Source organism: Aplosporella prunicola (genome assembly GCF_010093885.1).
Source record: "Aplosporella prunicola CBS 121167 unplaced genomic scaffold K452scaffold_20, whole genome shotgun sequence".
Lineage (NCBI taxonomy): Eukaryota > Fungi > Ascomycota > Dothideomycetes > Botryosphaeriales > Aplosporellaceae > Aplosporella > Aplosporella prunicola.
In genome coordinates, this window is record NW_022983548.1 from 147,782 (window position 1) to 160,724 (window position 12,943).

The window sequence follows — 12,943 nt, forward strand, 5'->3', positions numbered from 1 at the left end:
GGAAGACACAGTCACGGCGATCAGAGGGCCTCCAGCGGCGATGATGCCTGGACTCGTCCGTACTAGTGAAAAGTCTTCTTGAACTCCGGTGCTTCAGGAGAGTGCCTGGCGCCACTGGTTCTCGGGTAGAGCCGTTGAGCGGGACTGCTCTGCATGGAGGACATCTTGGTATTTGGATCCCGTCTTTTCTTCAGTGTTTTTGGTTTCGTCGTCCTTCAGACCATCTTTCACACAGTCCATACAGTTGCAGTGGTCACTGTGGTCCTCCTTTGCCCACCATGGTTTTGCAAGGTAATAAACTGTATCTCAATGCCGTCATTGCGGGCGGTTTGGGCTTCCTGACCTTCGGGTGGGATGCTGGTGTGCTCGGTGGTGTACTACTCACGCCCGAATTTCAAGCTGCCATTGGAGTAAGTCTCGCAACTCTTCACTGAAGAAGCTCATATTGACAGCCAATAGTATCCCAACACGACCATTACTTCCATGATAACTTCGGTCTTCCTGCTGGCATCATGGCTGGGTTGCATTGTCATCTCTTTCTTTGGCATGCAGATGGGCAGGAAAACCTGGGTTATTGCGGGAGAAATTGTCCAGATAATTGGAACCATCATCAGCGCGACAAGCTATAGCTACGGACAGCTTATTGCCGGTCGTGTCCTCATTGTGAGTGCTAAGAGTTCTAAGGAAGTAGCCAAAGCTAACAGCATCCAGGGTGTCGGCAACGGTTTTTGTACTTCCATGATTCCCGTTTATGTAGCGGAGATGGCAATCAACGTCAGGCACCGTGGCGCTTCGGTCAACATGATGATTGCGAGTGCTGCCATCGGAATAGCTTTGGCTTACTGGGTGTAAGTACACAAACAGCCTCTTAAGCCAATCATCAGGATGCTAATTGAACAGTGACTTCGGCATGACATTTGCTCACGGCCAGGCCGTCTGGCGTTTCCCTGTAGCGCTCCAGATCATGTGGTCGATGCTTACTCTTGCCTTCCTCTGGCCCAACCCTGGTGAGTGATCTACGTTGTAGAACCAGTAGATTTCTTTTTCTGACGAGGATAGACTCGCCCCGATACTACTACGCAAAGTCGCGCTACGATGAGGGTGACCGCACCCTCGAGCGCCTCTACGCCAAGCCGCTCGCCGACTACAAGGTCGAGCAGGCAAAGAAGGACATCCTCGCGTCCATTGAGCTCGAGAAGCAAGCTGCTGAGAGTCTTCGCTTAAAAGATTTCTTTTGGGACACGTCAGACCTGCAAGCCGCACGCCGGATTCGCACCGGTGTCATTCTCGTGGGCATCGGATACCTCATCGGCACAGACATGATCTACTACTACATGGTACATATACCTTTCCACGACCCGGATACTTCAGCCCGCTGACCAAGTAATTTCTAGACGACGATCTTCCAAAGCTACATCGGGCTCGGCGCCGTCACAGCGTCGGCCATGTCCGCCGTCGCGACCACCGTCCTCTCCATCACCAACGTCCTCGGCGTCACGTTCATGGAGAAGCTCTCCCGACGCACCTGGCTCATCGCCGGCGCAATCGGACAAACCGTCTTCATCGCCGCCTTCACGGGCCTCATGTCCAGCCCCGGCGCCAAAACGGGCGCTGCCGCTGCCGCCATGCTGTTTGGCTGGATTGCCGTCTTCGGGCCTACATGGGGTCCTGTGCCTTGTAAGCCGCCGCAAACACCGCCCTCAATCCTCAATCCTCCCTCTCTTTCCTTCCACACAAGCCCAGCTAACTAACGCCCATCGCAGACGTCTACGCCTCGGAAGTAATGCCCCTCCGCTACCGCCACATCGGCTTCTCGCTCAGCGTCTCCGCGCAATGGCTCAGTGCGTTCCTGACGACGTTTGCGGGGCCCATCGCCATTGCCGACACGAACGTCGGCTGGAAAACTTGGATCTGGTTCCTTGTCTTCAATGCCATCGCTGGCCCGTACGTCTACTTCTGCTGTCCTGAGACCAGGGGCCGTACGCTGGAGGAGGTGGATTTGATTTTCGTGTCCGAGAAACTGCAGGACTCGGCGGCTGTGCGGCAGCTCGAGCATGCGGGGCGGAGTCAGAGTGCGTGTGGTAGTGGGAGCTTGGATGTCGAGAATGTTGAGGGGGGTGGGGAGGAGAAGAGGGGCTGAGCTGATGTTGGTGGTGGGTATGGGTGGGGTGCTTAGGAGGGCGTGTTGCTTTCTTCCCCTTGTGTTAGATGGAAAAATTATTAATTTATATTTAATCGGGCATTCTTCCTCAATTAGGTCTTGGGATAAGTACACAAAAAGGTTGTGCCTGGGATGTGGCGGAAGATCCAACCATCGTTTATGAATGTTCCGGACAATTTATTCTTGAGCATTCAAATGCTCTTTCAGCTACTCTTTATGCCTACGTAATATTGTAGGCTTATTTTCCTATACGCCGCAGCTACTTCATTTACTGCGGTCGGAGGGTGAGGTGTTGCTGTCATTGTTTATTCATTGTTCATTGTTGTTCATTGTTGTTGTTCGTCCCTATAGTGAGCGGTACTCCGCAGAAGCCGAAGCATGACAAATCGCTTTGAGATTAGAGACTGAAGATACTAAAGCCATACTTATAGCTACCTGTAAGTAGATAAGAGCACTCTTTATAGATTAATTTTATATGTACGCAGAGGTTTACGTTCGAAGCTAATTTCATCAGCCATAAAGGTATATACGTAGACTGTAATAATGTCTCCCCGGCCTCAGACCGTAATATAAGTGTAAGAATTCATTTTATTGTGTTTCTACAAGTACTCCTACTTTTATGTTTCTATGTTTTTCCTTCTCTAGCTTCTGTCCGGAGAGATTCCTGCCGATGTGGAGGTACGCCGTCTATCACATGCGCACATTGCGCCTGCCTTAAATGGGTGTGCAACGTCACTGAGCCTGCCGCCTTCCTTCTATGCAACAACGTTTTGCTAAGGATCTAATTCCTCCAATCAATTTTCCAGACGCACTTCGACCATACGCCCGCTTTGAATATGCACATATTGTCGAAGCTGCCAACTCATCGCTGGCGATGCCGGCCGACATCCAACCAAAGCCGTTACACAGCAGGGCCAACGACAGCTTGCAGATTCAGCCTTGCTCAGCCTGCTGCATTGCCACACCGGTCAGTCGATCTCTGAGCAACTGGCTTCTTATTTTCCCTCATCGCTCTTCCGTGTCCATGTCCTCAAACCTTCGATCTTCTTTTCCAGCAAGCCTGCGATCATGGGACATCCCGTCATCGACTCAACTGCGTCCTCTGATAGGAATCGACCTTCTCCCTCACCACGGCGACTCGTCACAACCAACATGCGCTTGCACGGCAGTCTCAGTCATCGTAATAAACCATGTTGCTTTCTGTGAGGAATGCGGGCTGCCTGTAACAGATACACAACTGGCTATTGAACAATTGGATGCCCAAATTAGGTCATCCGCCGATGACTACTATGAACTATTCAAATATAGTTTCGCCAACTATCTATCCCGGCTGCCGTATAATTTGCCCCCATACAAATATATCCCTATACAACGTGAAGAGGAGATCAGATTGGCAGTCCTTCACCCTGGTTGCTGGAAAGACCCTATTCACTGTACCATTACAAGAGCGGAAGTGGATAATCTACCGGCATTCGAGGCTATTTCATATACTTGGGCAGACGAAAACGGCGATGCCAGCCTCAGTTCCGTTGTAACATGCGGCAGATCTCGGAAGATCATACCTGTCACTCCAAACTGTATTGCTGCTCTTCGTCGAATTCGCCTTCTCCGGAGCAATCGCTTAATATGGATCGATTCCATATGCATCGACCAAAACAGCCTTGGAGAAAGAAGCCATCAGGTACGATGGATGTCCAAGATCTATTCTGCAGCTTGGCGCGTCTTGGTTTATCTGGGTGAAGCTCCATATCCAACTTGGAAACTATTCAATCACCTTAACGACATTCAATCAGCTCTTGATCATTCTCGTAGGGATAAAGAAGGGTATTTCAAATTTGCATCTTTCGATTCTCAAGACGATGACAAGCAGGAAGAATACACTTTGAGCACACGCGATCTTCTCTCACGACCGTGGTTCAGTCGCACATGGGTTTTACAAGAGATTTGCATGGCTCAAAAAGCTAAAGTACTTTGTGGGAACAGACTAGCTCGCTGGGAATCTTTGTCCATCTTCAATTTGAACTGTGCCAATCTGGGCTGTACAAGGTTGGACGGCACGATACCTGCAGCTTTACTCATCGGGAAAGAATCACTGAACTACAATCTCGGATTTGCAAAATACCGCACACTTTTGGGCCTTCTAAGAGACTGCAGGCCATGCTTATCAACGGATCCACACGACAAGGTTTATGCGCTCCTGGGTCTTGTCGAGGACGATTCCGCGGCCGACATACATCCAGACTATTCAAGGCCAATTTCGGAAGTTTTCACCGAAGTTGCTGTGAAACTGATCAAGTACTACAATGATCTGCGTATACTTACTGACGCCCAGGGCCCAACCCAGATATCAGGGTTACCTTCTTGGGCGCCTGATTGGAGCTCCAAAGCAGTGGACCCTATTTCAGGCCGGAGACCTCTAGGATTGCCTGACAGTGATTCGCCTCCAATAGCTGAAGTTTTGCGGACACGCTCACTTTCCGGGAGTCAGGCATTTCTTTCAATTCGCGGAACAAAGCTCGGCAGAATTTTCACTATCGGCTACATCTATGATGGCAAGAGGCCTGTAGCTGATCCGTACAAATTAAGATCAAGTTACGTACTATCATCTTCTTATCCAAATCAACTCCCTCGAATTGAATTCTGGAGCCACTGGGACGAACTCAACCATTCGAACCCGCCCCTCCTAGATTGCGATATTCCGCAGGCTTTCGCTTGTACGATCCAATCATCCAAAATGCCAATTGAGGAGAGCTTCGGGTTCCCTTCAGATGCGGTAAGTACACTCTTGTACTGTTACGTTGAGGTTATACTAAATCTGGAAAGAATAACAACTATTCAAAACCATGCGAGAAGGAAATAGACGACTTCAAAACAGCAATAAGTTCTAAAACAAAATCGCACCGATTGTTTGCGACCGAAGAAACAATGGGCGTTGGTCCAGCCGATACTGAAGTTGGAGATGTCGTCTACTCTTTGAGAGGTGCTGATGTGCCGTTTGTGCTCAGACCGTATGAGGATGGCTTTAAGCTCGTCGGCGACTGCTACGTTCATCCTAGGAAACTATATTGCCGCTGCATGGGATGGGAAACAAAGATACCTGGGTTTGAGGAGCAAATTTTGTTATACTGAGGTTTCGAAACAGTTTTCTCTTGTTAGACCTCTTTTCTTCAATCCAAATCTCTCGTAGACATTCCAACACAGACTCACTTACGTCCCCCCAACCACCAACATCTCTCTGCACATCCATTCCCACGCAAACCCCCTCACAACTTCGCATTAACAACACTCCCACCATCCAGCGTAATCGTCGCGCCATTAACATAACTCCCCGCCCTACTCGCCAAAAACAAACACGCACCAGCTACATCCCCAGGCTGACCAATCCGCCCCAACGGAATCCCCTCCTCAATAACGCCCTGATACTTCTTGAGCGTGGCGGCCATCATCTTCGACTCAAACGGGCCGCACGCCAGCGCATTCGACGTGATGTTGCGCTTGCCGAGGTGGAACGCGAGCACGCGGCTCAGGTGGTGCAGGCCGGCTTTGCTGCTGCTGTAGGCGAAGGTCTCGAGCGCGGGGACGCGTAGGCCGTCGACGCTGCCGATGTTGATGACGCGGGCGGGGTCAGTGGCTGTGGCGCCGGCTTCGAGGAGGGGGGTTACGAGCTGCGTGAGCGTGAAGACGCGGTGCAGGTTTAGCGTTAGCACGCGGGTCCAGGCACTGTCCGGGTATTCTGAGTAAGGGGCGCCCCAGTTGGAGCCGGAGTTGTTGACGAGGACGTGCAGGTCTGCGGGAGGTCGTGTTAGCTGCGGTTTCTCTCGTCACCTGCCTAGCCCAAACACTGTCTGCTGCCATGTCATGAGAGGGCCCTCCCACGCCACCACCGCGCGACCCGGATCCTCCCGAAACAACCAGCACAGCAGCCCAGAGCCCTACTCACGTTTCTCGCGCCGCCCCAACTCCTCAACCAAGCGCCGGCACTCGCTCTCCTTGTACAGATCAACAGGAATAGCGTGCGCCTCGCCGCCAGCGGCCTTGCCCGCTTCATTCAGCTCGGCCACGGCGGCGTCGCACGCTTTGGCGTCCCGCGACGAGATGTACACGCGGGCGCCGTTGGCGACGAAGCCTTCCGAGATCATGCGCCCGATGCCTTTGGCGCCGCCGGTTATGAGGACGACTTTGCCCTGTGGTGGGGGGATGGGGGGTTAGTGTGTTGTGTATGTTGTGGTGTGGTGGGAGCTTGGGCCCGGTGGGTGGTGGTGGGTGAGGGAAGAGCTAGGTAGCTTACTTTGACGTTGAAGAGGGTGGGGACGTCCATTGTGGTTGTGAGATTGGTGGAGGTGCTGAGAGCGAGGAGGAGGAGGGGAGTGGAGGGAGGAATGCTGCTGGTGCGGAGAACATGGCGGTGGTGTCGGAGGTGTACTTAATCTGGGGAAGCTCATCAGGCCGAGGTTCTCGGTGCTTTTGGCTGCTTTGCTTTGCAGCCCCACCACCACCCAATCGCAACATTCATTCTGCCACTCACAGCCGTCCGTCACCACTGTCGACCTACCACACACCCACGCCAATCCCTCCCTCCTCCCTCCCTTACCCACACCACACCACAAAAAACAATGGACGACCTCCTCGCCCGCCACCGCAAAGAACAGCGCGACCTGCAGTCCCGCATCACCCAGAAGAAGAAACAAGCCACCAAGAAGACGCGCAAGGGCGTAAACGACGAGTGCGCGACGCTGGAGCGCGAGCTCAAGGAGCGGCAGGCGCTGGAAGTCGCTGCACTCGCTGGGGACAATGGCGATGATGGCGAGGACGACGGCGACAACGGCGACGACACAGCAGCAGCAGCAGCAGACGGCGCCCCCACCACCGCCGCCGCCGCCGAGGACGAGGACAACACCACCACCCCCGACGCACCACCCACACCCACCAACCCCTCCGCACCAGCACAGCGCAAGCCCAACAGACAAAGAGCGCGCCTAGCCCGCCGCGCCGCCGAAGCCGAAGCCGCCGCGCAGGAAGCCGCGCAAGAAGCGCAGAGCATGCCCGACCAACGCAAAGCCGAGCGCTCTGCGCTACTGGCGCAATTCGCGGCCCGCGGCCTGCGCGAGCACGTCGTCCGCGCCGACGGGCACTGCCTGTACAGCGCGGTGGCGGACCAGCTGGGGAGTGTGGAGCTGGGGCTTGCGCCTAGGGTTACGATTGCAAACGGCACTGCTAGCGAGGACGAGGGCAAAGGCGAAGAAGACTACAAAACCGTCCGCCGCGTCGCCGCCGCGTACATATCCGCGCACAGCGACGACTTCGCTCCCTTCCTAGAAGAGCCACTAGACGCGTACGTGGCCAAAGTGCGCGAGACGGGCGAGTGGGGCGGCCATATGGAGTTGATGGCGCTGGCGCGGTCGTACAATCTGCCCATCAAGGTGCTGCATGCCGATGGGCGGGTCGATGTTATTGATCCTGTTGTTGAGGGCGGGGAGGGAGGTGCTGTGGGTGTGGAGGAGGGGAAGGATGGGGACGAGGCGAAGGAGCTCTGGCTCGCGTATTATAAGCATGGGTTTGGGCTGGGGGAGCACTACAACTCGCTGCGGAAGGCGGGGAAGAAGACGACGACAGAGGAGGCGACGGCGTGATTGCTTCTTCTCGTTGCGTTGGAGACGAGACGAGACGAGAGAAGAAGGCTACAGACATAAAAGCATAAGGCACGGCGTTTGGCAAGACGAGAGAGCACTGCAGAACAAACACTGCTCAAGCGGCGGCAACAGCATTCAAGACAAGAAAATTCATCACGTCATTTACGTACGTACAGTTATCTACAACACCAGAGACATTACAAGCATTACACTTCAGCACAACAACGCACTACTGCGTCGTCTTCCCACCCCCACCCATGACGCGCGCCGCCGTCTCCCTCGCCCACGAACTGAGCGACGACGGCTCTGACTGCTGCACAGCCGGAAGGTGCTGCGTCTCGGCCGTGGTACCAGGGACAGCGCCCTGGCCGCCAAGTCCGCTTTCTTGGCCGTACGCTCCCTCGCCGGGCACGCCTGCCTCGCCAGTGTGGCCCCGGAGAGGCAGCTCCTGCGTGGCGCCGGGTTGTCCGGCACCGGTACCCAGACCGCTACCACCAAGGCCGGTGTCATGGCTACCTCCAAGTCCAGTCGTGTCATGACCACCAAGTCCAGTGCCATGGCCACCAAGCCCGGTTCCGTGGCTACCACCAAGACCAGCTGTGCCATGACCAAGACCAGTCGTGTCATGGCCAGCAAGGCCCTGCGTCGACGTGCCCTGAGCAAACGTGTCCTCGCCAGTGCCAAGGTCGGCAGGGTAGCCCGGGGCGGTCTGGCCCTCGATGCCATGGCCCGGTGCGCCGCGGTGAAGAGCCTCGCCGCCAGCAGCAAGACCGCCCGCGCCAAGGGCACCGGCACCGAGTCCGCCAGTATGGTGTGGCGCTGTCTGGTCAAGACCCGTCGTGTGGTGGTGGCCCGCTAGGCTTTCGTCGTGGCCGAGGGCGTGGCCGCTCGTGCCGAGACCGGCCGTCTGGTGCAGGCTGTCGGTGTGGTGTGGCGCGCCGGCGATGCCTTGGCTGGCGATGCCCTGGCCGGGAGCGCCGTGCGCGAGGGTGTTGCCGTGGGTGGAAAAGCCGGCGGGCTGGGTTTGGCCGTAGCCGGTTTGGCCGAGGCCAGTTTGGTCGTAGCCTGGTTGACCAACGCCAGTCTGGCCAAGGCCGGGTTCGTCAAATCCTCTGTGTCCAAGATCGGACTGACCGTAGCCAGGCTGCTCGTAGCCGGGATTGTCAAATCCTCCAATGCCACCCGGGCCTCCTTCTCTCTGGAATGGCGAAGTAACACGCTCCGGCGGACTTCCAATCAAGCCGCCAGTGGCTCTGTGGGCAACTGCCTCGGGGTCCTCGAGGCCCTCGGTTGCCTCGCCAGTCTCGGGCAGCGTTTGGCCGTATGGCGCCGTGCCATGAGGTGCAGTGCCATGCGGTGCAGGACCCATATCATGGCGATCATGGCCAGGAGCATCGTGAGAGTGGGGCGGAGGAGCCGATCCCTTGGAAATGCTCTTCCTTGGCCTAGCCTGGGGAACCGTAAGGTCAGGCGGAGGCTTCGGGGTAGCGCGGTCAATAATGATAGCCTCAGATTGGCGGCGCTCTGCCCTGGTCGGGTGCCGCCAGATGCTGACCCAGTCAGAACCCTTGCCGATCTCATGCGTGTGCACGGGCTGGTAGTGCGCGACGCGGAAGAGGCCGAGCTTGTTGGGCAGGACCAGCTTGGTCTGCTCGTCGCGCTGCTCGAGGATGTGTCCGTCTTCCTTGTACTCGAGCTCCTCGCCTGGCCGGCTGAGGTGGTGCTCGTATACCGTAGGTTGCAGGCCATAGGGCGGACCGCCGGTCGAGGGAGGCTTGTAGGTTGGGAATTCAATGCAGATTAGGGCGGCGTCAGGAGCGTCAGAGAGGAGTTGAGACATGCGGAGAGCCCAGAGGGGGCGGAGAGAGGGTGGAAGCGCGGAGAGGAACTGGATGGCGGGTGTTAGTGAGGTTGTTTGAAATGGTTGGATAGAGGAAGTGTCCTTACGGTGTAGTCGTAGATTATGTCGAACTTGGGCGCCACTGCAAAACTCGCCCCTTGGATGCCACTGTCTTCAATGCGGCTGAACCAGTCGTCCTTGAAAAAGTCGCCATGCACAAATCTGGAGTGGCCTAGGCCGATTTCCTTGTTGTGAATGGCATACTCCTTGTGTCCACGCTTGCCCTCTTCCAGCTCCTGCTTGGTCGGTTCACTCTGGCCTTCCTTCTTATACTCCTCTGCCATCCTGACCGCATGCTCACTGGACTCGAGGCCCCAAGCGTCGTAGCCGGAAGCCGCCAGCAGCAGGACATCGTAGCCCTTGCCACAGCCGGGAACGAGGGCGCGCCTCCTGCGACCCGTCTTGGGGTCTACGGGCGGGGGAACGAGCGGGTGTTCCCTGTCCACGCCGGCGGGGTTGTGGTTGGGGAAAACCTTGGTGTAGAGGATATCACGGAAGGCGGGGTTGGGAAAACCGCGGTCCCATGGCAGGAAGTTGCCTTCTTTCCAGAGGTCATTCCAGCGAGCGGGATGATCCTTGGGATCGCTGGATCCAAAGTGCTTCAAGAGATGAGCGCGGGCGTCGGTAGGCTTGTCTTCTTGAGTAGCCATTGTGTCTGATTAAATGATTAAATGAAAAGTAGAATCTGGGGTCAATTGGAGCTGCGGGGGTGATTTATACTGGCAGGCAAGGAACCGGGAAGAATTGGACAGCAAAGCTTTGAGTTGCGTCACAGGGATGACGCTGTGACGCCTCCCCAGCCCAATGACGCCAGAGAAAGTAAAGATGCGCTAAAGAGTAAGATAAGCGAGCAGGATCGACGACTAGATTATCGATAACGCACCTCGGCGCCCGACCCTCCGAGCCTAGGCTCTGCGGCTATTCGGCATTTGCACTTGCACTTTACACCCGCTGCAACCTTTGCCCTATCACATCTGCCGCCCCCGATCCCACGCCTTAAGTGGGGTGCTCAGTCATGGACCAACTGCACAAGCCCGCTCCCCGCCTGAGTTCCTCTCTCTTTTCTTCCACTTGGAAGAGACGTGTTACCCGATTCGCCGGTTGGGAGGAGGAACGAAGAGCCCGCGTCACTCACACTAATCACCATTGTGGCTACTGTGCTTCAATGACGAAGGATTTGACACTGGTAGGCCGGAACCGAACAGTCAGGAGTCCTTGAGGACGCATGAACCAACTTTTGAAAACACTTTTCGTCCATCTTCCGACCCGAACTGTTCAGTGAATCGCGTCTTCGGAAGTGATCATGGCAGGCGAAGAAGCAGACATTGCCACGGTCCAGCCTGACCACAGCAAGGACTGTGACGATGCTGAAAAGCAGCACAACGTTACCTCCACCCCTTCATCGGCGTCGTTTGTTGAAGAGGGTCCCTCGTCAAACCAACCACCATTAGCTCGCCATGACACCAAGGCCTCCAACGCCTTGCAGAGGACACCTACAGTTGTCCCACGGAAACAGCGCCGCGGCCTCTTTGCCAACCTCTGCCTAATTCCGGAAGTGTCCAACCCGTACGAGTACAGTCGGAAAACCAAATGGACACTCACATTCATCGTGGCTCTTTCCGGCGCCGCAGCACCCACCGGCTCGGGCATCATCTTCCCTGCTCTCGAAGACATTGCACGATCGCTTGACTCGACGACGACCATCGCCAACATGAGCGTGTCCTTCTACATGCTTGCCATGTCCATCTTCCCACTGTGGTGGAGTTCTTTCTCCGAGACGCTGGGCCGGCGCACCATCTATTTGACGTCGTTCGCGCTCTTCATTCTCTGGGCCGTGCTCTGCGCCATCTCAGACAACATCTCCATGCTGATAGTCATGCGTGTGCTCAGCGGCGGAGCCTCTGCGAGCGTGCAGGCTGTCGGAGGCGGCACCATTGCTGACATATGGGAGACCCGTGAACGCGGCTTCGCCATGGGCATCTTCTATCTCGGTCCTCTCTGTGGACCCTTGCTGGCTCCTATAGTCGGTGGAGCATTGGCTGAAGGCCTGGGGTGGCGCAGCACACAGTGGTTCCTTGTGATTTACGGCGGTGTTGTCTGGCTCAGCGTTGCGTTCATGTTACCTGAGACCCTGCGGCGGAACAAGCCTGTCGTTGTGGCGCCAGAGAACGGAAATAGCCAAAACAACGAGGAGTCCAGCGAAGCCGCAGACCCCCTGGCCGATGCGAACACGCCAGAGCAAGTTGAGGCTGCGGCCGGCGGTTTGGAAAAGCCCACGAGTACACCAGCTGCGGCCGCGCGTCCGTCTCTCCACCGCGTCTCCACCCGGCAGAGCGTCCAGAAAAACACGAAAAAGTACCTCGTGTACGTGCGGCGGTGTTTCATCGACCCATTGCGCATCATCCTGTACCTGCGGTTCCCTGCCATATTCCTCGTCGTGTCATACGCCACGGTAACGTAAGTCAGGCCCCCGTCACCCTTAATCCCAAACCAGCAACGCGTTGAGCTTGGCTGATCTTGGCAAAGCTTCGCCTCGCTGTACATCCTAAACATCAGCATCGAGACGACGTTCTCGGCGGTGCCGTACTCGTTCAGCACGATCATCGTCGGTACGTCAGGCGCCCAACCCAATCAGGGGGCCAGGACCCCCCGGCCCCCATCTAATAACTGCACATGAAACAACTGACGCGCCGCCTCCAAGGGCTCCTCTACATCCCCAACAGCCTAGGCTACATCATGGCGTCGCTGCTGGGGGGCCGTTGGATCGACGGCATCATGCACCGCGAGGCGCGCAAGCGCGGCCAGTACGACGCCAGCAACAAGCTGGTGCTGCGGCCCGAAGACCGCATGCGTGAGAACGCGTGGGCGGGCGCGCTCCTCTTCCCCGGCGCGCTGCTGTGGTACGGCTGGACGGCCGAGAAGGGCGTCTTCTGGCTGGTGCCGATGATTGCGAACTTTTTTTTCGGGATTGGCAGCATGCTGATCTTCGCCATGGCGACGACGATGCTGACCGAGTTTATGCCCCGCAAGGCGAGTAATGGCATTGCGTTGAACAACTTTGCGAGGAATATCTTCAGTTGTATTGGCAGCGTTGTCACGGATCCGGCTATTAGGGCTATTGGTAATGGTTGGCTGTTTACGGCTGTTGCGTTGGTGTGTTTTGCGTGGGGGCCGGTGTGCATTCTGCTGATGCTGAGGTATAGTGAGCAGTGGAGGAAGAGCATGGAGAGGCATCCGATTTTCTTGTCGTAG

The 12,943-nt window shown here is 56.2% G+C and overlaps 6 protein-coding genes across 6 annotated transcripts; 4 read left to right on the top strand and 2 right to left on the bottom strand.

Annotated features, from left to right (window-relative positions):
- K452DRAFT_275396 (uncharacterized protein) lies at nucleotides 1-2,370 on the top strand. Its single transcript, XM_033539233.1, has 7 exons — nucleotides 1-410; nucleotides 460-663; nucleotides 712-848; nucleotides 901-1,007; nucleotides 1,060-1,337; nucleotides 1,395-1,677; nucleotides 1,764-2,370. Exons 1-7 carry the CDS (start codon nucleotides 279-281, stop codon nucleotides 2,138-2,140), a joined length of 1,518 nt encoding a protein of 505 aa, XP_033394967.1. The 5' UTR covers nucleotides 1-278; the 3' UTR covers nucleotides 2,141-2,370.
- A 548-nt stretch (nucleotides 2,371-2,918) lies between these two features.
- On the top strand, nucleotides 2,919-5,538 carry K452DRAFT_337388 (uncharacterized protein; the record flags this gene model as incomplete). Its single annotated transcript, XM_033545264.1, has 2 exons — nucleotides 2,919-4,934; nucleotides 4,985-5,538. The coding sequence occupies 2 exons, from the start codon at nucleotides 2,919-2,921 to the stop codon at nucleotides 5,288-5,290; spliced, it is 2,322 nt and encodes a 773-aa protein (XP_033394968.1). The 3' UTR covers nucleotides 5,291-5,538.
- Nucleotides 5,098-6,544, bottom strand: K452DRAFT_254494 (uncharacterized protein). Its single transcript, XM_033538326.1, has 3 exons — nucleotides 6,450-6,544; nucleotides 6,102-6,345; nucleotides 5,098-5,948 (listed from the first exon to the last, which is right to left on the bottom strand). The coding sequence occupies exons 1-3, from the start codon at nucleotides 6,477-6,479 to the stop codon at nucleotides 5,425-5,427; spliced, it is 798 nt and encodes a 265-aa protein (XP_033394969.1). The 5' UTR covers nucleotides 6,480-6,544; the 3' UTR covers nucleotides 5,098-5,424.
- A 218-nt stretch (nucleotides 6,545-6,762) lies between these two features.
- On the top strand, nucleotides 6,763-7,791 carry K452DRAFT_232633 (uncharacterized protein; the record flags this gene model as incomplete). The annotated part of the gene is made up of 1 exon (XM_033537248.1): nucleotides 6,763-7,791. A coding segment is annotated over one exon (1,029 nt), but the record flags the coding sequence as incomplete, so codon positions are not given.
- Nucleotides 7,792-9,328: 1,537 nt separating this feature from the next.
- On the bottom strand, nucleotides 9,329-10,341 carry K452DRAFT_232270 (uncharacterized protein; the record flags this gene model as incomplete). The annotated part of the gene is made up of 2 exons (XM_033537218.1): nucleotides 9,329-9,679; nucleotides 9,739-10,341. Coding segments are annotated over 2 exons (954 nt in total), but the record flags the coding sequence as incomplete, so codon positions are not given.
- Nucleotides 10,342-10,994: 653 nt separating this feature from the next.
- On the top strand, nucleotides 10,995-12,943 carry K452DRAFT_232600 (uncharacterized protein; the record flags this gene model as incomplete). Its single annotated transcript, XM_033537243.1, has 3 exons — nucleotides 10,995-12,148; nucleotides 12,218-12,300; nucleotides 12,393-12,943. The coding sequence occupies 3 exons, from the start codon at nucleotides 10,995-10,997 to the stop codon at nucleotides 12,941-12,943; spliced, it is 1,788 nt and encodes a 595-aa protein (XP_033394972.1).